Source organism: Pagrus major, chromosome 10 (assembly GCF_040436345.1).
Source record: "Pagrus major chromosome 10, Pma_NU_1.0".
NCBI lineage: Eukaryota > Metazoa > Chordata > Actinopteri > Spariformes > Sparidae > Pagrus > Pagrus major.
Window position 1 is genome coordinate 14,390,442 of NC_133224.1, and position 25,569 is coordinate 14,416,010.

The window sequence follows — 25,569 nt, forward strand, 5'->3', positions numbered from 1 at the left end:
CTTGTGTTGCCCTCAACCCAAAGAAAATCAGTTTACTGTCACAGAGGAGGAAAGAAACCAGAAAATATTCACATTAAAGAAGCTAGAATCAACCTGGTCTTCATAAAAAGTTATTCAAACCAATTAATCAATTATTAAACTGTTGCAGCTCTACTTAAAGGGTAACTCCACCAATTGTACACATTAAAGTGTGTTTACAGGTGTTGGGGAGTTCACTGTATATGTGAAAAAGTAGTTTAAAGCCTTCTGTGGCTCCAGAGGAAGCTGAATGTGATCTGATGAATTGCCTCCAGTTATGTCACTCAGTGGTTTCCTTGCATTGTGGGTAAGAGAGTACAATGAAGAAACTTTTTTTTTTTTTTTACTTTAATTTATTTGATTAGTGAACCTTACCAACATCATTTAGAGTCCTTCGGTTCTACTAAACTGTTGTGTTACCTAGTTGAACGAGGCAGTACCTCACACTAGATGAGCATGGACATGAATACTTCCACACCAGCTGTATACAGTCTGCTATGATATTTTTGTCAGTCTTTACCACACAGTCATACTGCTGTTCACTGTTTAATCCCCTGGCTTCTCCTCGGCTCGTCCTCCACTATGACCTCTGGTTCTTCTTCAGTCTGTCTCTCCTCTCTCTGGGTATCTCTGTCTGGGCTGTGGTGGCTTGACTCTCTGTCAGGCGCCCCCTGCAGCTCCTTTGGCCCAGCGTCCACGCGGAACAGAGTGGGTACTTGACCCAGGATGGGGTTGTTCTGCTGGAGGCCAGAGATCCACTGGTTGAGGGTGGCCTGGTCTCCCTGACCGGTCATACACATGGCATAGACTGGACCCTCATCCACTGCATACAAGACACACAAGAGCCGCGTTACACTATCTGACATTTCCTGTGCTCTTATTCTCCTGAACACAATGGAAACTGACCAATAACTGACACGAACAAAGAACAATGACACTCGGTTTGACATCTTCAGTGTCATATCTTACAGTCTTCCACACTGAAGCTCTCGTCATCCCCGAGGTCGCGTTCCAAATCCAGATCTAGCTGCAGAGGATAGTCCAAACACCTTTCTGGATCATAGGGCTCCTCTACCTGTGGGGGGGGGGGAAGACACACAAATACAGCAGTTTGACCATTAGTTGGACACATTATGGACAGTTTAAAAACAAATTATCTGAATTGATACACCAGAACAGAGATGTCACCTTTTTATTCCACACATTCTTATTCCTTTTGGAAACCTGGTGCCTACATTACCCACAATGCAACTTAGTCACTCAGTGACATCACTGGAGGAAGTTTATCAGATTCCATGCAGCTTCCTCTGGAGCCACAAAAGGCTTTATTCTACTTTTATCACATATGCAGTAGAACTCCCCAACACCTATAAACACACTTTAATGTGTAAAACTGGTGGAGTGACCCTTTAAGCAAGAAACCTTTCTGCATCATTCTGAGGTCTAGAGGGGTACAACAGTGAGCAGCCCAGACCCAAGATACTGTGGACTCGGTAGGATATGAGGACATTTTTAAGTCAAGGAAGATTAAGTTAAGTTACCAAGAAAAACAATCCTTTACTCCAAATTAACTACTTACAATAATAAGCCGTTATTCATTTAGTAATAGATAATAGTGAGAGAGGGTTTTCCTACCTTCTCTTCAGGCGGTGTGGGGTCAGCTCTGAGGACGTAGTAGTATACGCATGTTTTCCTCAGCCACAGAGGGAAGGGGCCCTCTACAAACACCGGCCTGCTCGGGTTATGCTTGGCCAGCAGCTCCATCTGGCTGGGGCTCTGGATACCTGGTGTCAACACAGGAAGGGAAGGAAACAGAGACAATGAGAGTTAGTCTGGATGTATATCTCCTTAAGAATGCAGTTTCCTTGTTTGTTACTGTTCTTTCTTTGGTTTCCTTTACAGTGAGGCCTAAAATCATCTACTGCCATCATGTAGACAGAAGAGGACGACAATATTTGAGAAATTTCAAAAATCTACTCTTAATCCCAGACTTCTCAAAAGATTATTTAAGCCATCCGGGACATAACTGTTTAAATTCCATGAGCAGTGGGAATCCTGTACACCACTATAACACATTTAATAAACAGTTTCCTACCCAGTACATGTGGAAGTGTGACCTCCTCTCCACTCTCTGTAATGTCTGTACAGGGCAGCTAGCGGGAAGAGCAGATAAAAGACAGATTTTGTAACTGATGGCAATAAAGTTAAAAACATAATAAGATAAGTTCATCCTCATGTTCAGAACAAAGCAGAGCAGTTAGTTCATTTCCCTCTGCTTGCTGTGTTTAAAATGTGGAGAGCTGAAGTAGAGCTGGAACCTCTAGGACCTGTTCTATCAGTAAGAAAACCTTAAAGAAAACCAGATATTTGTCTTAACTGACCCAATAACCAATAAACCAATAAACCAATAAAACCAATAAAAATCCAGCCCTGCATGAAGATGTGTGGTTACAGACAGGGATGGTGCTTTTTCAAAACTAAACACAACAAACAAAAAAGTTACCCAAGATAAACTGACTAACTTTTTCCAGAGCATCTCATGGTCTTTCCATGCTTGGTGGAAAAATGTGTGATGTAGTTAAAAAAACAAAAAAACTCTTTCTGTTTTTAATGGCCTTTAACGGACACCATTTCCCAAAAGCCCAAGACTGTCACAGTTTACAGGTCACCAGACTGTAAACTGTGACAAGTTTAGCTAACCATATCTTGACTCCAGCTCTGCAGTGAAAGGTTGACTTTGGGCAAAAACGAAAATTCAGTCATTATCCCCCCTCCCCACGATCAAAGATCAAAATCCATCTGAACATCGCAAAGAAAGTAAATAAGCTTATTTCCCTGAAGCTTGAAAGCGATTTCATGAAGGCCAATTCAAAGAGAACTCTTGTACCTGATAGACGGTGACCTTAGAGTCCAGGTCATTAGCGATGCGAGTCAGACTTAAGCGAGCCAAGTCCACCGGGTCTTCAGGCAGCTGCAGGGGGATGGGGAAGGGGTTTATGTGTTTGAATTTGGGGAACCAGTACATGATCCGCTGGTACTTCCGTATGGGGTGGCCCTTCTCTCCAAAGATCTGGACCAGCAGGACTTTGGTCTCCATGTTGGGTATGACACCTGAAACACAATCATTTAAACTGAACATGGACAGATGCTGCTGTATTAGTGTAAACTGTAGACATTTCCCTGACATCTTGAGAGAATAAATCTTGATCTGTGCCCTTCTCTGTCTGGAATAACCCTCTCTAAATTCCAACGCATTCCAAGAATTCCATAACCAGACTGAATGCTGTAACAGACACCCACCATAGCTCTCCATCTGCTCCAGTAACTGCACTCCACACTCCTGCTGTCGAGGATAGTGGTTGAACATTCTCTGGATGAAGTTTCTGGGCACGAACACCTCTTTGGGAAAAACATCCAGCAGCTTGTTGTAGACGACCAGGTCTCTCTCCACACTGAACTCTGGCATCTTCTTCAGAGCAGCGTAGATAAACTCCACATGGCCGCGCCGTCTCACGTCCCTCTTAATGAAGATGTCCACCACTTTGTTAAACGTGGCCTTGGTTTTGATCTCTTTGGCCACCTGCTCAAACAGGTCATCATAGGTGAGCAGAGACTTGTCCTTCTTCTTGTCGTCCTCATTGATGAACTCTGCAGGTACTGGGCGACTCTTGGCACATGCTGGGCTGCCATGGAAATGCCTCAACACCTATAAGTGACAATTTATTAGGTTTCCATGGAGCTTTAAACTTTAGAAGCAGTCTGTCACCTCTTTGTTTTAGCACTCAAAAGTAGGGATCAACCAATATGGTTTTTCATGGTTGATACTGATACAGATATTTGGTAATCAAGGAGACCATTAACTGAACCGATATACATTTGCAGCAAAAATGAAAATTATCAAAATTATGAATAACCACTAATGGAATGTAACTAAGTACAGTTTACTCAGGTACTGAACTTGTGTACAACTTTGAAGTACTTTACTTGAGTATTTCCATTTTCTGCTCTTTTACACCTCCACAAATATCTAATAACTTTATCTCCTAGTTACTGTACAGATTCATATTATTCAGTGTTCAGGGACACTGAGTGAAACCACAGAGTGGTGACTACAGACGGAGGACGCTGCATCAGAGCCAATGTAGCGCATTTCTAAATTCATTAATTTTTATTGGCAGTTGAACACAATAAACACAGATAATCAGAAAAATATCGGCTCCGATAACGATCTATCCCTACTCAAACTCAGCACTATTAATGTGCTAACTGTGAACTGTGTTGAGTTTCAAATGAATCCTGTAAATGTTTATTTCTATGCAGATTAAACTGTTTTAATTGTACTTTAATTGAACTTCTCTGCAATCAACCATTGAATGTCTGCGATCTTAATTTCATTCACTCCAACTCGAACTGCATAATCATAAGTCATACTTAATTCACACAAAAACAAATGGATGTTGTTCACAGAGTCTACTCATTATGAATCTCTGAACATTTGTTCTGCAAATAGTGTATGCATAGAGAGAGTCCCTCGCTCACAGAACAGACTGTTGCTCCACATTCAATTAACTAGAACTGAATGAGGTACAATGTTATTCTCTTACAGTGCAGATTATACATGGAGTATTCTTCTGAGGGCCCTAAACTTAAACTCTTTGCTCCAGTTAATGGCCCTTATTTAGATATTAGAGATATCTGGTTTGTTCTGAGATAGATTTGACACTGTAAGAGGCAATTTTCTAAACAAATTACAAAATAAAGACACTATTTCTATATAACCTCAAACATGTATCTGCAACAGTGTGGCTCATTGGAAGTGTTTTAATAGTTTTTGGACAACAATGGAAATTTTTTGTAGGATCAGTTCACCCTCACTGTGCTTCTGCACATTGGATTGGATGAAAATGATGATTAAAAAAGGCTAGAATTTCATTATGTGGCTTGGTCAGTGGGTTGAATGTATCTGGAAATTAAGACTTGAATCATTATTCAGGCGTGGTCTAAGTGAGTCAATCGTGTGTGCTCTTCAACCTTCACTTATCATGTTAGCTTTGATAAAGGACCAACACTTTAGACAGAGTCTGGATATAATGTGTGGAGACTAAAGTTTACCTGGTGCTGGGTGTTATGTAGCAAGTTGGGCTGACCGGAGGAGGCTGGCTGGAGCAGAGCGCCATACTGGGCTGCAGACCTGGCTGACCGGCCCACCAACTGCAGCTGGAGAAGGCAGCGGGCACACTTCATGGTAGAGTCATCACACTGACCTTCAGGAAACAGAACTGCAGTGGAATAATGAAGATAACATGTCAGAAATAATAAGATCCATTCATGAACCTGCCATTTTTACGCAGAATCTAAGGCACGCTGTTAAGACTGTTTCACTCCCATAGTGACAGCCCCCACCACGATGTAGGTTATATTGTTATGAAAGATGTTTCTGATGACTGAAAAACAGTTGAATGTTTACTTTAATAAATTAAAGGAGCACTCTGTAGTTTAGGCGAAGAAATGTTAATGAAAAGAGAAAAATCTTCATTGGCTGATTGTTTTCAGCCCTTAACAAACTAAATAAACAAACACAATTTATACTGTTTTACTTTGTTTATATGTGGCGGACCCTACCACCTTTCTAGCTTCAAATAGTGTTCTGGGACCTTGCTTTCCTCTGAGAACAGCTTGTTTATTCACCGTAAAAAAATTACATATTTTTGAGTTTGTATTATTACCTTATTGATATTGTAAATATTCAAATTATCAGTTTGATTTTGTTCTACAAAACTACACAGTGCCCCTTTAAGTTAAAAATTAATAATGTTTGATGATTTGTGTAAGCCGATATGAAGAGTGGTCCTGCTTTATTCATTAACGTTCTTCAGTGACCTTCTACTGCGTATACACATTTTCCAAGAGGCACGGAAACATTAAAATGACACATTTTTGTATGAGGTTTCGCACATAACGGGGGTCTATCAGGACAAAGCGTCAGACACATTATTATCAAGAACTGATATTCTGTGATACATAACTGATGTACATATATGACACTCATAGCTATATATCTTTTATTCAATACCCACCATTTACTCTGAACGTACGAAGAAATAAGTCTCCTTCAGAGATCACTCTCCGTGGACGCCTCCATGTTGAAAAGCCGGCTGAACAACATCCTGGTTCCACACACATTAGCTTCCCCCCAACAACAACTCACATGGGGTTCTTCCCCCCCGCATCTGATGTGTCCAGTAAATACACGTTTTAATTATTGAATTATTTTATATATTCCTCTACAACTGACCCTGTCGTAAAGGTATTTGGTGCCTGTTTTTTGCCGTAGATATTAAGTGGGTTAGTTAGGGGTTAGCACGAAGCAAGGAGGAGCGCACTGGGATATTTTAAAATAAATGTATTTAAAGGAAAGTGTGAAATGGAAGCTGAACAGAACATAAGATTCATATTTAACTTCGGAGGTAGCGTTTGGGGGTCGTCGCTGACAATTAGGATGCGCGTACACTACACATCCCTGCCGCGTGGTGGCGACAGACGCCTCCGGACAGACAGTCCCCGCTTTTCTGTGCATGAGTCTGAGGTGCAGCCTGAAGGAGCGCTGCTGCTGCTGCCAGTGTGTAACTGCGTTACTCCGGTACACTACATCTAGATCCGCTTTACTGAGTCACAGTGACTGACGACAAGACGAGTTGGCGAGAGTTTGTCATGATGAAACTTTGATGAAACTTTTGACAATCAGAAAGCATCTCTGCACGGTGCCTGCCCGTCTGTCAAGGTAGCCACAATGACGTACAAGACTTCCGGAGGACACTTTCAATCTTTCACTTATCGATGCGTTTATTTTTTAAAATGTCGTTGTTTCATTTGATTTCATCCCTGTAATTATAGTAACTACACACTACTGTTTAATTTCCACGTGATCTTGGAATGAAATTGTAAAGTTCTGTATAACAAATGAAACCACAATGCGCTTTATTTACAGGAAAACTGTTCACGTTTCCGGTGTTGTTGTTGCTCAACCTGACCGTTTGACACCAGTCCCAGTGTGTGACTGCTGACACTCCTCTCAGCATGGAAAACACACCTCAGCTCAGCCTTTACCTCTAGAAAAACTCAACTCCACGCAACTTAAACTTCACATTATGGATTCCTCTACAAACAGTTTAGGTGAGTAAGCAACGAGAAACGTCCTTTGTGTTACTGTGCTTTGATTTTTTTATTTTTTACTAACAACATTAGCATTGTGGAAACTGGACTGTGTGTTCGGATAAATGGCTTTGACGTCGTTGCGGAGGGAAGGAACACTTCTCCAAACTACTTTTTAAAGAAGTTTCAGTAATTGTTCTTTTGCTTTTCGGCAAACGCACAAACATCGGACAGCGTGTTTTACAGCATTTTACCAAACTGTGAAATGCTCCGCTTCGTTCGGCGTAATGTGAACATGTCTACACTGATTTGAATCAAGTAAATCAATGAAGTTGGGCAGTTTGGCGGTGCTCGCTGCCGCACTCCTGGGTTTATTTAGATGGGAGAGGACAACAGGACCAACACAAACAGGCGGGATCCTGTGAATGTTTTAAGGAAGTTTAGTGGTGCTACACAGAATGAAATACTGTTTCTGGAACTGTCCGGTCTCACGGGTTTCCCAGCTGTGAATTAACTGTTAAACAACTTGTCATTTCTTCAGATCAGATGGAGGGCTCTTCGTTTGTCGACGCGAGCTGACAGCAGCGCTTGTGTAGTTGTGTAGGTGTGTACGACCTGCTGCGGGTCCTGAAGTGTCGCTGAACAGCTGCTGCTCACATTTTGTGATGCTGGCTGGTTTCGGTTTTAGCTCGTGATGGGTTAACGTGAGCCTCGCTACAGCTGTCTGTACTTTGGCACGCGGGGTCAAATGAGATTTGAGGCGTGACTGTAGCTCTGTCCCGAGGTCCTCCATCCTCTCCTCCACCCTCCACCCTCCATCCTCCATCCGCCTCTCGGTCGGGACCGATGTGAGCTGGCAGCCGAGTTTGTTAACTTTAGGAAACATTCCGTTTTGTTAAAATGACCGGTTTGTAAATGGAGTGTTGTGTTACTAACAGTTGGGGTCCTGTCTGTATGTTCAGATCCCTCAGCACAGCTGTCAGGACATTAAGGAGACCTTGATGAAAAACGTATAAGGTCCACATAACGTTCTGCTCCATATGATCTGTAAACAGACTGTAGTGTTTATGCACAGGCAGCCAACTGCATTTAATTTATTTATTAATTTAAAAATGAGTGTACAGAACTTTTAGCAAGCAACAATCCTGAGTGTTTCAAATGCTCTGCCCCCGCAGTGCTGGCTGTGTAACAGGAGCTGTAACACTGTGGCACAATGCTGCTTTTGTTGCACATCTGTAGGCCCTGCTGTCCCACCTTGTGTGCTGATGTTGTGTTTGCTTGTCTTGTAAAATGGCGGGGCGGCAAGGCACTGGGGAACAGTAAATATCACTTAGGGACTCTCGCCAGCATCTGTGGGCAAGGCTGCTCAGTGCTGCGTGTTAAACACAGTGCAGAGGCTGCCACTCTTCTCTTCACTCTCCTCAGCGAAGGCCTCTGTCGTTGATGCTAATGATCATGTGCTGATGCTTCGTAATGAAGGTGATTTGATAACTGTGAAATGCTGATGTGGGTGTACTGAGGCCGTGCAGCTGGGTTACACATCTGCTCCTGTCTGTGTCTCGCCGTCAGCTGACTGTCTTGCACTGTATCATGGGTCAGGTGATGTGAACTACTCCCAGTTATGGTTATAACGCTCTGATAACAAGCAGGTTCAATCAATATCCAATATTTTGATCCACCCATATTGTTTAATGTGTATGAGATGGAAGAGTCTTTCTGCAGTTGTAGGAGCAAAAGGACGCATCTGTTGAATGTCAAGGCTTTTATAAACAAAATGATGTCAGACATGGTGATATGGCACATTTATAAAATACAGTACATACAATACAATTTATGCAGCATCACAATATGTTAAATAGTCACATGGATATTTTATGTAATGTTCCACTGTTACTTTATGTTACATCTGACAAAAGTTCTAAACCACAAAACCACCACCACTAAATATCTGCTGTAATGATAATTCACAACTCACAAGTTTATGCATCACAAAGCTGATGTCAGCTGATACTCATACTGTCTTTGTGTACTGATACTTCACTAGTTTTAGTGGATACTCTAAATGTATTTTAGTCATTTAAATATTTCTATTATTATTGGCCAGTTTTGGTGAGTGAGAAAATGTTACAGCATCATCTCCGCTGTCTATGGTGGCCTGTAATGAACATAAACATATAAAGTGCTTGAGGAGATAACAGGAGGCGTGGAAGGCAAAGTTCATGCAAATGAACTGTGAGCTGGAACACGTGTAAAATTACAAAGAGGTAACAAACTACACCTGTCAACCATTGTGCATTTAAAGGGTACCTCCAACAATTTAACACATTAAAGTGTGTTAACAGGCATTGGAGTTATACTCTATATGTGAAAAAGTAGCATAGAGTATTTTATGGCTCCAGAGGAAGCTGCATGTGATCTGATAAACTTTTTCGAGGGATTTAACTCAAATGCAACGCAAAGTTGCATTGTGGGTAATGTAGGCACCAAGTTGTGAAAAGGAAGAAGAATATGCCTAAACAAACTAAATAATTAAAGTCTCTTTGTTTTCATGACTGAAAACTGAATCAAACTGAATAAACAAACTGTCCTTAGAGGACAACACAATCTATACTGTTTTACTGTGTTTATATGTGGCGGACCCTGCCACCTTTCTAGCTTCAAACAGTGTTCTGGGACCTTATTTTCCTCTGAGAACAGCTTGTTTATTCACTTAAATATAAAATGCATGTTTCTGAGTTTGTATTATGTAAATATTTGGGTTTGAATGTCTCATCCAAAACTACATAGTGCCCCTTTAAAATATATCACTGTAAACTGTAGTTGAAAAGTATTCTGCTGAACGGTATAGCAACAAGAGTGGAAGAAACAGCACATCTGATTGCTCATAAGAGGTGTCAGCAGTGTTTCTTTTCTCTTCTTGCAGGAGTTAAAGTATGGACTGACGTGTGTTTGTTCTTGGATGCTCTCTTCAAGTGGTTGAGGGAGGCATGATTTTGTTCTTCTGTACACCCACATAAATAAATACCTGTAAAAACAGAAGGCTAAGCTGCATCACTTCCTGTGAGCCAGAGAGATTTTTCCTAGAAAATAACTACATCTACCAGACACTGAAGCTGTGTCCCAGTTGCAAACTAACATATGTACATATACTGAATGTGCTGTATTATTACTAGTGCTTTCACACTCACATTAAATGGCAAAAAGAAAAGGTCTTTGAAAATGGCTGCATGCATACTAACCTTCTCATTAATCAATGTCTAAATCTCTCGTTTCAAAAATGTGTTGATGGATCCTTTTGTCACGGACTGCACAGAAGAATTCTGCTCACAGCTGAGAACTGTGCACACACTGGGTGGTGGGTGACAAATCAAATCAAGGCAAATCATAACAAAGAAAATGACTGAATCTTAGCCAAACACATTTTTGCTCTCCTCCTCGCAAAAACATAGTGGAAACAGTTTTCCCGAGCAGTGTCCCAGTTCCATAATACATAGTTGCATTATTTATAGTTTTGATGATTCAATATATGTGCCAAATGTCAGTCAGGCCAATGAAACTTTAGCAAAAAAGATTAAGCAAAATGTTTTTCTAAAATATTGAACCTCATTTTTGGTTTTGTTTAGTTCCTAACGTTTTCATAAGTTGCATTGTTTTTTGTTTGTTTGTTTCATCAACATCTGCAGTTTATCAGGATGTTTTGCAGCTGTGTGTACCTTCTCTGTTTCCTTTGTGCACTGCATTGTGGAACAACACTGTCCATCAACAGCACACTGAAAAATCAAGGGGAATTAGTATGCATGCTGATTTTTCTGAGTATACTAATTACTAATTTCAGTGTATAGTAACTGAAATGACAGCCTGATTGCCAGACATGCTCTCAGTTCACCTCAGCCATTAACTTGATGTGTCAAATGTAATCATATCTGATAGTGTTTATAACTAAAACTAAGAAACCCAGAATTACCCTCTAATGTTGTCCTTTTTTCATTGTAAATAAAACATTTGGGACATAGTGCCAGTTGTGCGGAGATCAGCAGGAAGTTGCGTCAGCAGATGGCAGCTATTTCAGTGTTTTTCCCAGAATGTTGTAACACTGCCTCTGTTCAGAAGAGCAGGCATGCTGTTTTGCAAGAGTCTGGAGGTAGACAGTCACTGTTCTGTCTGCTGAACCCTCTTGGTAACTGTGTCTGTAGCACTTAGTATCAAAAACTGACGACTTCAGAAAGCTGGCGTCATGTTCTGGTCAGATTCATAGTTCTTTTTCTTGTTTTTCTTTCATCTGACAAGTTGATAGCACCTAGTTTAAAGACAAAATGTGCCAGTCTCACTGACGATTCAGACATCCTTTGACTTATTCTGTTGAATTAATAGGGGCTTTGTAGAATAACATGTTTGAACATGTTTGTAACCCTGGTATTGTATCAGCACTAGTACGCAGCCTTTGTCTCTTTGTATGAAGTTCCTTTTGAACTTCCCAGCTGCCACCAGACATAGAAATTAGGGCTGGGCAATAAATATTAATATATTAGCCAAGGGCAATATCGTCATCGCAACAGCTGCAAAGTGTTGATAAAGGTAAACTGTGTCATAAAATACCATTATCAATGAAGCTGTGTGGTGCTGCAGAGGTTTCCTATTCTCAACTCGTAGGGGAACATGCTTGTTCCGTACCAACCCTAGCAAAAATCACGTTATCATTAAAAAAAGTGAAAATGACCAGCAAAAATAAGCATTCACAGTAAAGGGGAATTCTGGTATTTTTAAACCTTGGCCTTATATTAACATGTTTTGGTGTGTAAATGATTCATACGTACTAAAAGTTTTGCAGTCGGTCCAGTAGATCTCCTCAGCTGGTGATCCTTTTGGGCAACGCTGACTGTCAAACTTATGTCCACTAAAAGTGTTTGCTTTTGTCTGACAGGCTGAGGTTGTTATTGTAAGTATCTGACCACATTACAGAAATGATTCCTACAGAGAGACCTTTTTGTTAAATAATAAGATCCTTTTTGAAACCAGTAACACAAGTCTCATTCAAGAAGAATCTCACTCCCAAATCATGCTTAGTGAATTGTTACTGTTGTCTCATGCTTCCACCGTTGTCTTCTTGCAGCATCTCACCTCTCGCCAGACTTCTCCTTGCACGAGACTTGTGTTACTGGGAACAAAAAAGATCTCACTATTTAGCAGAAAAGTCTCTGTAGGGATGGTTTCTGTAATGTTGTCAGACACTCAGAATAACAACCTCAGCCTGTCAGTGACACAAACAAACATTTTTAGTGGATGTGACATTGAAGGTCGTAGTTGCCCCAAAGGATTATGCTGCAGTGTTGCGTCTGCCAGCTGAGGAGATCTACTGGACCCATCCAAAAACTTTAGGTGTAGTATGAAGTATGAATCATTTACACACCAAAACATGTCAATGTAGAGCCAAGGTTTAAAAATACTAGAATTCCTCTTTAAAACCTTGACTTTGCAATTGCAATCTGTCAAAAATAATCATAATGAAATATATTATGCATGTAGTTCAGCTAGTTCAGAAAGAATAAAAACAACTGATTGTGGCCAATAAATGGTTAAATCTGCTGTTAATAAATCAGTGTGTCTATAAACCCCATCACTCCTCACTCAGTGAGATCATCGTGCTGCAGAGATGTATTTTTCATCATTAGTCAACAGACGAGCTTGCTGATTTGTTATCTGTATGCAGAGCAAGCTTGGTCTTGCATAGTGTTTGTGTCTGCTTCCTCCAGATATGACAGTCAAATCTGCGACAGTATGTTGACCTGCTGCCAGCACTGTAAGCTAACATATGTACCATCTCCTCTGGCTTTTTTACAGTTATTTATATGCGCTTTTATCCTCTAAGACAGTCGTGCATTTAGCAGGCATACCACATAGTCTGACTTTGAATCGCTGTACTGAAGAATCTATATAAAGTTTGACTGCTACTAGTGATGAACAGTTGATGAAAAGGTTTAGTGTAGCTAAAAGGAGAATCGATTATTGGGGCTTTACGTAGAACAGAACTTACAGGAAGTGCCTCCATCCACCATGGCTGGATCATCCTGTTTGGAGGTCTGCAAAATATTTTTGTTGTCCCCTGCACCTTCCACCTTCCACCCCAACTTTATTAGGAAAATACTAGGGCTGCAACTAATGATTATTTTCATTATTGATTAATCTGAAGATTACTATCACGATTCATTGATTAATCTTAAAATGTCAAAAAATGTGAAAAATACTCATGTCAAAAGAAAAAAAGCAACTCCTCACGTTCCAGAAGCTGGACCCACACAATGTCTTTGTGACAGCTTTGCTTGGAAAAATAACCAAAACAAATAGGCGGTTATCAAAATAGTTGGCAATTAATGTTCTTTCAATTAATCGACTAATCACTGCAGCTCTAGAAGTTGAGTGTGTAAACTAGATTTTGACACAGGGCTGATGGGAAGCTGCAACATCTGTCACCTGGGAGCCAGACTTCAGATGTGTGAGAGATAGAAATAAAAGGTTGAGGTACTTGCGAGAGACAGATTGAAAGATGAGTGGTCAGAATTGGTGCAGCAGAGTAGTGATGTTCCAATCAAGTTTTGATCTAGCTCCAGTTCTGATCCGATACTTATTTTGATTAAATATGTATCTGACGACCTGAAATAATTCTAATTTTTAAGAGCTACTCAAGCAGAATACTGAAGTCCTGGTTCAAAAATCTTAAGTTTATAAGCTTGAATTATTGATATTAGATGAATGAGAGTTTAACCAGAGAATGTGACAATGTGCTAAAACTGAAATGATTCAAACAGTTAGAGAGGAGATGGTACAGTGTTGTTAGAGTGGACCATCTTCTCTCACAAACTAACTTTGACACAGAGCACTTTAACCAACAGCCAGGTTTAATTTTAGCCTGTCATCAAGTTACTCACAGAATTAACTTTAATTAGTGACAGCTGATATGAGCCACTGCCGGTGATGTTTGTCATTTTAACCGGTGAAAGTTACAGTCAGCAACAGCTAAAAATGAGAAGCTGCTAGCTGAACGTTTGCTGATGATAAATGGTGATGGATCTTGGATTTTATTGCCCACTCTGGAGGCAGCGCACCAAGCTGTAACATTAACATATCACCTCATAAAGTCGTTAACAAACATTTGTCCATTTACAGATCTAGCAAATTACACATCAACATTAGTATTTGGAGTTGTGTTTGTGTCTACCTGGTCAATCTAAGTCCAATATCCACTCTCCTTTTAGCTCTGTTTTGGTCTCCACCAACTCCTGAAAAAAATCTGTCCATTTAGCTGCTTAATACTGCATTATATTCACACACTAGTCTCTGTCTGTTGTTTGATGCTGAGCAGGTAGAACAGTGGGTTTGTCAGAGATTTTTCGCTGAAAACTGCTGCTACTGAAACGATGCCGATGACAGCTGGGTTGTGGGCTGCAGAACCTAAACTATCATCTAAGAGAAGATGAACGGCTCTGTAGAGTTACAGAGTTGTTGATAATTTAGGTTTGTCTCTACATTACACCAAGCAATTTGATCCAAGGAAAAGTTCACCCAAAAATTTAAATTCAGTCATTATCTCCTCCTTCCATGCTGATGGACAATCAGGTTAGTCAAGTTTCATAGTCGACAAAAGATTTCTGGCGCTTCGCAGCAAAACAGCGTTGCAGAATTCTCCTAACCAACTGAAGTTTAAAAAAAGAGGGGGGCAATAACATTTTTTTTAGATCAATTTGGGATCTCAGGACTTCTGGAGACTTGTATTGACTCATTTTGGAGTTTTTTTGTTTCCCCAGTCCCCAGCTACTTCAGTTGTTTAGGAGAATGTTGCAACGCTGTTTTGCTGTGAACCTCCAGAAATGTTTTGTGGACTATGAAACTTTTCCATTATTTTCCATCAGCATGTGGGGAGGAGATGATGACTGCATTTGAGATGTTTGGGTGAATTTATCCTTTTAATGTAAAAATTCTAATTAATGCATCTTAAAATGAAGGACTTGCAATGGATGTCTGTGCTGCCGTGCACCTACTTCATTTGCTGTTTACTGATGCTTCACACAGTGAATAATAGCTACGCTGTTGCACAACTCAGCCATGCAAGTGGTGCACTTAGACTCTCGTGCAGCGGGGGAAGAGAAAGTGTTTCTCAGAGATGATGCGGATTTCTGTTTCAGTTCTCAGATAGTACCTCAGACACTAGTGCAGGGGCGTACAGGATGTTGAGCGGTGGCGAAGCATCAAAATCAACGAAGAGAACAAACGGCGTCTGTAGGTGGTTGAGGTCATTATGCAGCACCCTTGGGTGAGAGGTAGAGAGAATGAGTGGGTGGACACTGTGAAAATATGTTACTTGTGACTGTCAACCAAGTGCTGCAGAAGATACGTTTACCTTTTTGAATTTGCATATTTCAGCACACATTACATAGAAAGAAAGTATCTTTCATGTTTATAAAAATAAAGTGATATTGGAGAAGGGGCAGTACCCCGGATTAGAAAACAGATTAACTGGAGATGAAAAGCAAAACTGGAACACATACTAGGCTAATTATATCTGCTGCTTCCACTTTACTTCTGGCTTTAATCAAGCTGGATGAAAGGGAAGTTTTTGTAAACTCGTAAATCAACCAGTTGGACAAGAAAGACTGTGTAGCTGCGCACAGAGACTCAACAAAAGACTCTGATCAGTCCCAGAGTTTGTGGTTGTGCAGCTGTCAGGCAGCCAACCTCCCACAAGACCTGGAATGACCCCGAGCCTTTCAGAAAACTGAAAATCAAACAGAGGATTTGTATTCCCAGCTTTGGGATCAAATTCTCATGCTTTCTCTTTTTTTAGGATCATATGATATTTGTGGCTTTTAGTCGGAATTCCATCAAACTCTCTGAGGCCTTGCACTCGTTGAAAGTGTGATTCACCAGCAAAATATGTTTTCTGGTGAATTGATCTGATTCATTTTCCTTCATAACCTCAAACATAAATTAAGAATTTGTCACAAGGTGATTGGAATTCAAGAAGTCCCATTAAACCTGCAACCTAACCTCTTTGAGTTCACTGCCGCCAGAGCTAGACTAGAATCCTCTCACGGTCCTATTTTTGTCTTTCACTTGCAATATGTGGATCGTTGGTTGAATTAAGTAATGATCAGAGGCTATTTTAGACCTTTAACAACTGTTCTTTTTGATAACATTAAGCAAATTAGAATTTTAAGGTAATTGTTAAATTACACAGATGACAACCCGTGTGATTAATCAGGGCATCTGTTCTGCTCAAAAAATCCTCCCATTATAGATTTTCATGGTATGACTAACATCTCAGAAAATATCATTGATTCACAGTAACAAGGTTCACGGTACTACCCAATTTTTTTTTATCACTGTCCGTTATAATGGCCCTTAAAGGAATGAAAACAGGACATTGTTGTCAATAAACTTAATCGCAAGTGAAGTGGACAGTGTGTGGGAGTCTTTTTCCTGATTTTGTCGGCCTTTGGTCCTCCCCTTTCGCACCTGTCGACCCTAAGGTGTGCAAAAGCTGCACTCCAATAATAATTTTTTATTTTTTTTTAAACGCTGTATGGTAGTCGAGAAAAGATGGATTCAGAAAATTGATCACGTCTTACTTCATCAAACCTCATGATGAAGATAAAGTCATCTGCCTTATCTGTTAAAGATAGCGTTGACAAGTTGTTCTAGAGGAATTGTTATACCAATACCAGTGCGTGTTTAAAAAAAGGAAGATTTTCTGTATATACTACTGACCCTGTATGAATACGATATGATTGCTATTGTTGTATGGCCTGGCTCAGGTAAAACCTTGCAGAGAATGATTGCCATACAACATTCTTTTATTATCTATTTTGACAGTCAGTCATAACCGAAAAAGAACAAATAAAGAAATCTAGGAATAAATAATTCCCTTAAAACTTACTCACAGAACTTGTTTGCTTGCAGCACCGCACTTTGAAGGGCAAATGTTGATGGAGATACTTGACGTTTTTATACTGGACAGCAAGCCGCCAATTTGGCTGTCCTTTTTGCGGCTAGGTCCGCGAATTTAGACCGAGCGCGGCATATTGGGGGTCTGTTTTGGTCCGCCAATATGACGCCTCGGAGGGTACACTTTTTGCCGCCTCCATTGCTATGTAAATCCAAGGCGTCGATGTGCCGGCAATTGCGTGACATGGGCGGAGGTGTTGATGACGTGTGCACTGTTGTGCAGCCGGGAGTTTTAAAAGCAGGAAACAGCTGATCACAGCAGTCAGTTCATCACTTCATCCGCGGACGTCAAGATAAGCAACTGGAAAGCCGCTGAGATCCGGGAGATGCTAACCATCACAGCCGAGAGAATCATTAACAACCAGATCACGGGGACTGTGAAAGATGGTATTTTGTACAAAAAGGTCGCCGAGGAGCTTAGCCGACGTGGCTTTCGCCGGGAGAAAAAGCAGTTGTTTTACGTCACTGTTCGCGCCCAACTTCGTGCTTCACCTCACGTCACATGTTTACGCCTACCCCAGTGGCGGCTTTTTTGCAAAGGAGGAATATTACACCTCCGTTTCACATGGACAAGGCGGCAGATTGCAGCCTTTACCTGGCTGCAAATGTGGCGCATTTTCTATCTAAAAGGGGCTACTGTGTCCACCCAGTGTGCAGACTCAGCAAAGACATGGGGCACAAATGAGGTCCAAATGTCAGTAGTAAAACTGACTGCCTGCACGTCTTTCAGCCTACATATAATGTGTTCCCTCACTGTCTCATCAAGTTAAGGGAGAGCAGTTTCGTTGTGCTGTGATACATATTCAAAGGCTTTATAAGGTTGCTGGTGTTGAAAATGGTGGTAACTCAAATTACAGCGACAGTACAGGCATATCACCTATATGTTTGTGTGCAGCATGCCAAACTGAGATTGTATTTTAAGAAAGGGATTTTTTGTACGTCTTTTCAATGCCGTGATGTCTGAAGAGTATAAATACAAATGTAGTGGTAGATTTGGGGTGGGCTCTTGTTGAACATTTTAATTTTATGTCTAAAAAACTCCAGAACGTTTGATTAATCTCATCAAATTTGGAATACTATTTATGAAATTTGTCAGGAAAAATATGATATCATCTGCAAATAAGGAAATGCAATCATTCTTCCCCCGAATTTTGATTACTGATATCCCTGTATGGGCTCATACGGCCATGGCTAGAGGTTCAATTGCTATCGTGAATAACAGAAGGGGCAGAGGACAACCCTGTCGAGGGGATCTGTGTAGGCCAAAGGGTCTTGAGATGGTACAGGGTTGTTTCTTGATGTGTTTATTAGACTAAAAAAGCTACGACAGCTTGTTGAACGTAGTGACAAGCTGTGAACACACATCTCTCAGCTGGCCAGTGAGAGCTACAGGGCAGTCGGCGCTAGTGTGGTCAGGCAAAAGTGTTTCAAGAAGTGGCTCTGGAGGGAGGGTGGGATTTTTTCGGTTAGACACTTTAAAAGTTTAGCTTCCTCTTGTTGGCTTCTCCAGTCTCACCACATTTTGGTACTCAGATAATTGACGTTAACTTAATGAGACCAATCACAAATCCAATGACAAGTTTGTGGGTTTCCATGCGGGGTCAGCAGTCAATGGCGATATAAAACAGAGCAGTCAATAAGTAGCTTATACATGACGCAGATAATAAACAACTCAACTAGATTTTGCCTGAGGACTGAAGAAGGGGCCTCAAGATCACGATTGATCTGATAATAGCTTAAGATTTGACCATTTTTATTGCCAAACCATTACAAACATCAAGTGTTTAAAACCCAAGAAGACAAAATAAGAGCTGTCTACTATGTTTAATCTGCATGCATTCATCATTTCCTGTCAGTTCTTCTGCATGCTTGTACTATTTGGGCAGGAATGTTGGGCTCCACCGCCTCCAGTGGAAAGTAGCACATAGAGAAGCATTAAGAGGACTTGAAAACATTGAATTGCCAATCAAAAATGCCAAAAGGATGACATAATGAGCAATTTTCATATTTTCCCCATGTTAACACAGTAGTTGTATGATCTGATGAAGTCTGAATATTAACCAGAATTCAAGTGCAGTTGCTGTGAATTTAATGTGGATCAAATTCCTGCTTCCCCTGAGCTGTTGCCAAACAGCAATGAGTCACCCGTACTCTGGCTTGTAACTGAAAAAATGAAAACAAGAAAAGCAGACGCTCAGAGTAGAGTGGGAAAGCTATCATGCGTGCAGACGCGTATGGTGTGTGTGTGTGTGTGTGTGTGTGTGTGTGTTTGTGTAGATGCTGGTATGCTGCACCAAATTAAATGGCTATGTTGTCTGTAAGTTGTGTGTTTGTCTTGCAGTTTGACCTGCACAACAGTTTGCAAACTTTATTATTGATAATTGAAAACTGACTGAAGGAAGACCTTTATCTTTTCGTGCATTTGAATAATTGTTTTAGAGATGCCACAAGCATGGGTTTGTGACTGTATTTGACAACTTTCATTTCAAATAGTTTAATTGTCAGACCGTTTTGTTTGGTTGGTATTCTCTATCCGAGTTTTGTTTCATTATGGTAGCAACATAACATGGCTCTGTAGTTGGCACCTGTTGCAGTTAACTTGGTGAACTCGTGATGTATTGTGAACCGCATACTCATCTAACCATTTGTTGGCCACTTGACGTGCCTGGAAGAATCTGCGTTTGTTACGTTTCAACACTCATTTAAGCTGAATTAATAATTCTGTTGGGGCACAGTCACTCATGCAGTCACTGTTTACTTCCGTGATTTAGAAAATGAAACTTTCACATTCGGTGGTGAAGCAAATTTGCATCATAGCTTTGCGTGGAGCACAACATTGGTGAACTGGACCTGCAAAATCACAGCCCCGACCAATATCAAAGACGTGTGTGGCTGGCCATGGTCATTTGTCTGCATTCATGTATGTGTGACCATACTCTTAAAGTGATAGTTGGGGTCTTTTGATGTGGGGTTGTATGAGTTACTTATCCTGAGTCAGTGTATGACCTGCAGTAGATCGTCCGACCGTCAGCTCTCCCCCTGTGTGGGGAAGCAGCGTGTCACACCGACAGGGAAGCAGAGCCACCTAGAAGAAGGCACACTCAAAAAACTATATATCCACTTAAGTGTACGCTATATTTCGAACATTTTTGGAGCTTTACATTGCTGTCAGACAGTCCTTTCCATTGGCACTACATTCCCTCGACTGTACAACGTATAACTACACATTGGTGCTATGGCATTGATAGAGATACCACGTGGGGACTGAAAGAACTGTGATTTGATTCTTGTGTTTTCCCCTCCATGTTTTTGATGCTGGTGGAGTTTGTTGAGAGTGAAGTTAACGATGACTCCTGGTAATCCTCTTGTTTGGAAAGGAGTACATTTAAACACAGATCAAATGATAATGACGATAAAGCTTTAGTCTGTCTGGTTTTTCCTTTCATGTGTTTTTATAATGTAAAAGGGACATTGCTATGAGTATATTCATTCTCCCAAGGGGTTGAACCCTTTTGATATTAGTGGCCCCATAACTGGGAGAAAACATACAGCTATTCTAGTTGAGGTAGTGGCTCTCAAGCAGACAAAAAAATCTTAACACTTAACACTCACTGGTATTAAAAAAAAGCTTAAAAGGTTTATTTAATAGTTATTTTACAATGCCAGGTTTGTAGAATGAAATTTGAGTTGAAGTCCCTGTATGGTGCGTTAGAAAAAAAGGAACAATTTTACATAGTGGAGTGTTGATGATGAGTTGAAGAGTGTCTCAGTCTGAGGAGTGAAGCTGCTCTGTAGTCTGGTGGTACAGCAGCAGATACTTCTGTATCTGTTGTCAGATGGCAGCAGGGTGAACAGACTGTGGCTGGGTGGCTGTTGTCTTTTAGTATCTTTGAGCTCTGTGCCGACATCTCACTTCACTGATGTAACTGATGCTCTGTAGATGGTACCAGTGATGTCCTGGGTATAGCTAAGCCTCTGAATATAGCCACATCGTCAGGATGTTTTTTGTCTCCATGCCACTCAGCTGTGGTTATCATACAAGTATATATGCAAGGATCAACATGCAACCGTCGCTCATATATGGTAATCGTATAACAATTATCCTTGTTTCATCAAAATATTTTAAACATTTAGTTCAAGGTGTCATAAGACATCTGCAACAGCACACAACACAGTCTGAAAGTCAGTTTGAAGGAGTATACTGTAGTAGGCAGAAAGAGTCATATTTATAGTCTACTGACTATTAACAGGACTGTCACTCACTGACTGTCCTAACATGCACTTTGACAGAAAAAGCACAGACTATGAAAAGATGAGACATTTGAGATAGGAAAGAGACCCTTAAATATTCTACTTCAATTTAGACATTGAAGCGTTGGCCATTCAAAAATCCTTATTTATCTCCACATTACCACTGCTACTACCAGTAAAACCACATAATAAAACACTCTATTCATCTAGTCCATGTATAAAACCAGCCTACTAAGTACAGGATCCCAGTGCCAAAAACAGATCCTCTTTTACAGCAGGAGTGGGTGTGGTGCCACCAAACTGCCAGTCATGGCCTCAGCAGACTCTTTTAAAAAGAAACTTTTTCCCAAGATAGACTGCACAGAAACAGATCTCAGAAGCATGTCGATCTGCTGCAGTATGTGTTGACTAAAATATCAAAGTGTGCGTAGAGCTTACTTGTATTCCACATTTATTGGCAGTTTGGTATTTATGTGTGTGAGCGGGAGTTGCAGATGGACAGAGTCTTGTTGGGGACAGTTAATAGGTTTTTTCCCTCAGGGTAAATTCACCAATAAACAGTGCCTTTGGAGGAGAACACCAACTTCCTGTTTGGTGTACGTTCCTGTGAGAATTAACCAGATGTAGACACTGTGATGTCGTGTCCGGATATTTCCAGCTGCTACGACTGAGCGTGGTGGTAGAAGAAGTTCCAGTTAGGTTACATGTCAACAGTGAATCTCAGTCAGGGTTTCACCTTGAAAAGTTGTTCGGCCCCAGTTTTTCACCATTAAAACAAACACAACTTTGGTAAAATAGAACAAGGAGTACATGTTGCTCCGATGAGGAGGCTGGCTACATGGAGCACTTATTGGCACAATGGCACTGGCATACTGGCTCTGGCTAAATCTACAGCTGTCCACTGCAGATGGTCTATCCATAACCTGGATGAGTAACTTGTATAAATTAGTTGAATATTACCATGTAATGCCAGTACATTCATTATAATTTCATATAATGGTGTACTATAAAACCTACCAATAGTACAATATCAATTCTAGTTGGATAATTCAGCAGTTTGAGAAATACACAACTCACAAGTGGCCCAAACGACTCTGTAAGGACACTCCCACACAGAGTTTAAAAGCCTGCAGCTCCCCTCCAGTTAGTTAGAACTGAAGAAGCCTCTTGGATGACGTGAAACGTCTTCAAGAAACTGAAACACATCCAGTTGCCTACGATACAGCACCTAGAATAACCATGACCTGGACAACTGAGAGCCGTCATCAACATACACAACTCGCAGTTTTGTTTTTTTAGGTTTCGTTCCTTCATTAGATCATACTGCAAGAGAAATAGTCTCCAATGGTCAATCTCGAATTTGTCTGCTATCAGCTATAATTCTTATAAAAGCTGGACATGTTCCAATCAAAGGTAATCCATATAGCTAAAACATGAGCCAGCCAAACCCAAACTTTGCGTCTACTAAATACTGACTTGAAGGGGGTGAATACTAATGCAATCACTTATTTTACATTATATATTTTTAATTAATTGAAATTACTTTGTAGAAATCTGTTTTCACTTTGACAGTAAAGAGTTTCTTTTTGTAAATCTTTTGTTTTGTATATTTTTTGTAAGTTGACCGTGATTCTATTAATAAAAACAAGGGCGTAGGTTTGGTCTCAGCTTTGGTAGTGACATTACCAGGGGTGGACTGGGACAAAAATTCAGCTCTGGCATTTTCTGTCCAGACCAGCCCACTATATTATCAGCGGACACCACGAAGAAGTCCACAAATCTCGTGGCGTCCTTTCTCACACATACTACAAAGGAGAGTCATATTCCTTGATAGCAGTTAACAAATAAAGCACATAGCTATGAACTCAAGGACTAAAACTGACAGCTATAGCAATCAACCAATCAATCTTTGTTCATTATAGTGTCAAATCACAACAGAAGTTATGTTATGACCAGGGGTGGGACGAGACTAACGGGAAGAACCCAAAACCAGAGACGGGGTGGAGTATTTCTCACATCATTACTTACATTTGCACAACAGTTGGTGCATTTCTCAAAACAATTAGTACAAACTGCAAAACCTTGTTGATAACCTGCAAAAGCATGTCACATGCTCAAAATAGAGGTCATTCCTCAAAACCAAGTATTCCTATCAATGAAAGTGTGTGTGTCATAAAAAAAAGTCCTGACACCATCATTTATGAACAAGATAGTCAAATGGCTTTGTCTTGTTTTCATTAGGACACTTTACTAGTGTTTCCCAATGCAAAAAAGCCAGATCTTTGTGACCTGAAAATGCTCAAGACTATACACTAACACTATACACAGCCATTTGAAAACTACAGTAAAAGTAACACATTTACACACAAATTATACCTATTAGATAGTTATCACCTCAGTAAACAATAAATGAATTGAAAGATTACAATAAATTCAATGGTAAATATTGCAAATTAAATTTATTATTTGCTATAGGTTTACTTGTGTTTTGTATCTCTGTTTACAGCTCATCAGGCCACGTGAATGTTTACTGTTGCTATGGCAACAAGAGACCGCTGACGTTAGCATCTGTTAGCTAGCTTAGCTAAATCATCTGAACAATAATAACCCATAATATCACAATTCGGCGTATTTGAACAAAATCAACCACAACTACCAACAGTCACAGCCCTTTAACTCTGGACTGATGTGCTGCCACATGTTAGATTGTCAAAGTTAGAAAATAACGACTTCAGTCCCTGAGGAGCTGCGTTAGCATTAGCGGCAGCTACGTTAGCATTAGCGGCAGCTGCGTTCATCAGTATGCAGTTAGTGAGGTCGCATCACATTCAATGTAAAAACGTTTTTTTACTTTGTTTTGGACATGTCTCAAACATGTAGCCGAGCCAGCCCCAGGCTGACGTTACTGACCCTGTCTGCCTCCACTCGCTCATCATCGTCAGGTCCTCCTCCCTCGTCTCCCGGCGCAGCAGCACCTGTGGCTGCTGGCGGGTCGGTGTCACTGGTCCCGGCACCAAAAAGCTCCGTCAACTTCGCACATTTAGCAGCCTCCACCTCCAGAGACTTCAACTTTTTAATCGCTGTTTCTCAGCTGTTTCTTCCTCTTATCCATTTCAAGTAGCGGACACAGTTTGGAAGATGCTCACTACCGCCACTCACTAACGTTACTACTGGCTCAGCAGCAGACAAATATTGGTAGTGACTATTTTGCAATCCTCGAACATTGGTTGTGACATGTCACGACCATCTATATAGAAACCTACGCCCATGAATAAAAACAATAAAACGGGAAACAATTAAGAGGGGGAATACTTTTTATAGGCACTGTATACTTTATTTAATCAGGAAGTCACATTGAGATCAGGATTTCATTTACAAGTGAGACCTGAGTACAGAATAAGATTAAGAAAAAATTATAATAAAAATGGTAACGACAGAATTCTGATAAGTAAATGTTTTCTTTGATGTTTAATTCATTCATTTATGATATACAAACAATCATGACCAAATGCGTTTTAAAATGTCCTTGAGGTAGGTATAAAAGAGAATAAAATAAAATAGAACCATGTTATGTGAAACAGTCACAGTCAAACCTCTTACCAACATTTTCAAATACATTTTTCAAGTACTGAAATTTTGCACCCCAAGGAACTGTTATTTGTTTTCTTGGCCTGTCTCAAATCTACAACATTCCCTGTCTTTTATCATGCTGTGTTAGATAGACGGTGACTAGTCTTTATGGTGGTGTTGTGTGTTTATTACAAAATTTCAACAATCCGTAACACTGGAGCCAGCTGTTGAGAGGGACGCCTCAGAGCCTGCTCTCTATCCAGCAGTACTGTTATGCATATGTGTATAATGAAGCTTCAGCTCATGAGAACTTCACAGCTGAAGAGAAGATGGTTGGACTGATATATGATCTCTTTCAGGACTGAGAATGATCGAATTGGCTTCTGTCCTTCAGAGCCTCCAGAGCTCTCCAACATTTTGGGAAATGTATTTCTTCACTTTGTTTCCAAGTTAGATCTCATTTCTGTGTGTACAGAGTTGGAGTCTGGACGAGGTCAGCCTTGATTAGCATAAAGACTGGGAGCGGCGAGAAACAGCTAGCCTGGATCTGTTCAAGGTTTAATAAATACACTTACCAACAGC

The 25,569-nt window shown here is 40.5% G+C and overlaps 2 protein-coding genes across 3 annotated transcripts in view; one reads left to right on the forward strand and one right to left on the reverse strand.

Annotated features, from left to right (window-relative positions):
- Window positions 1–152: 152 nt before the first annotated feature.
- Window positions 153–6,177, reverse strand: ecsit (ECSIT signaling integrator). The gene is made up of 8 exons (XM_073474978.1): window positions 6,096–6,177; window positions 5,131–5,297; window positions 3,319–3,724; window positions 2,906–3,129; window positions 2,114–2,171; window positions 1,654–1,802; window positions 988–1,093; window positions 153–841 (listed from the first exon to the last, which is right to left on the reverse strand). The coding sequence occupies exons 2-8, from the start codon at window positions 5,260–5,262 to the stop codon at window positions 558–560; spliced, it is 1,359 nt and encodes a 452-aa protein (XP_073331079.1). The 5' UTR covers window positions 5,263–5,297; window positions 6,096–6,177; the 3' UTR covers window positions 153–557.
- An 889-nt stretch (window positions 6,178–7,066) lies between these two features.
- The window catches only part of eml3 (EMAP like 3), a 59,729-nt gene continuing 41,226 nt past the window's right edge, over window positions 7,067–25,569 (forward strand). The window contains exon 1 of one of the 2 annotated variants that reach the window (XM_073474790.1): window positions 7,067–7,191. In XM_073474790.1, coding sequence (XP_073330891.1) covers window positions 7,167–7,191 — 25 coding nt within the window. In that variant the 5' untranslated portion in view covers window positions 7,067–7,166. The remainder of the gene's footprint in view (window positions 7,192–25,569) is intronic. The other variant, XM_073474789.1, reaches the window with a different exon arrangement.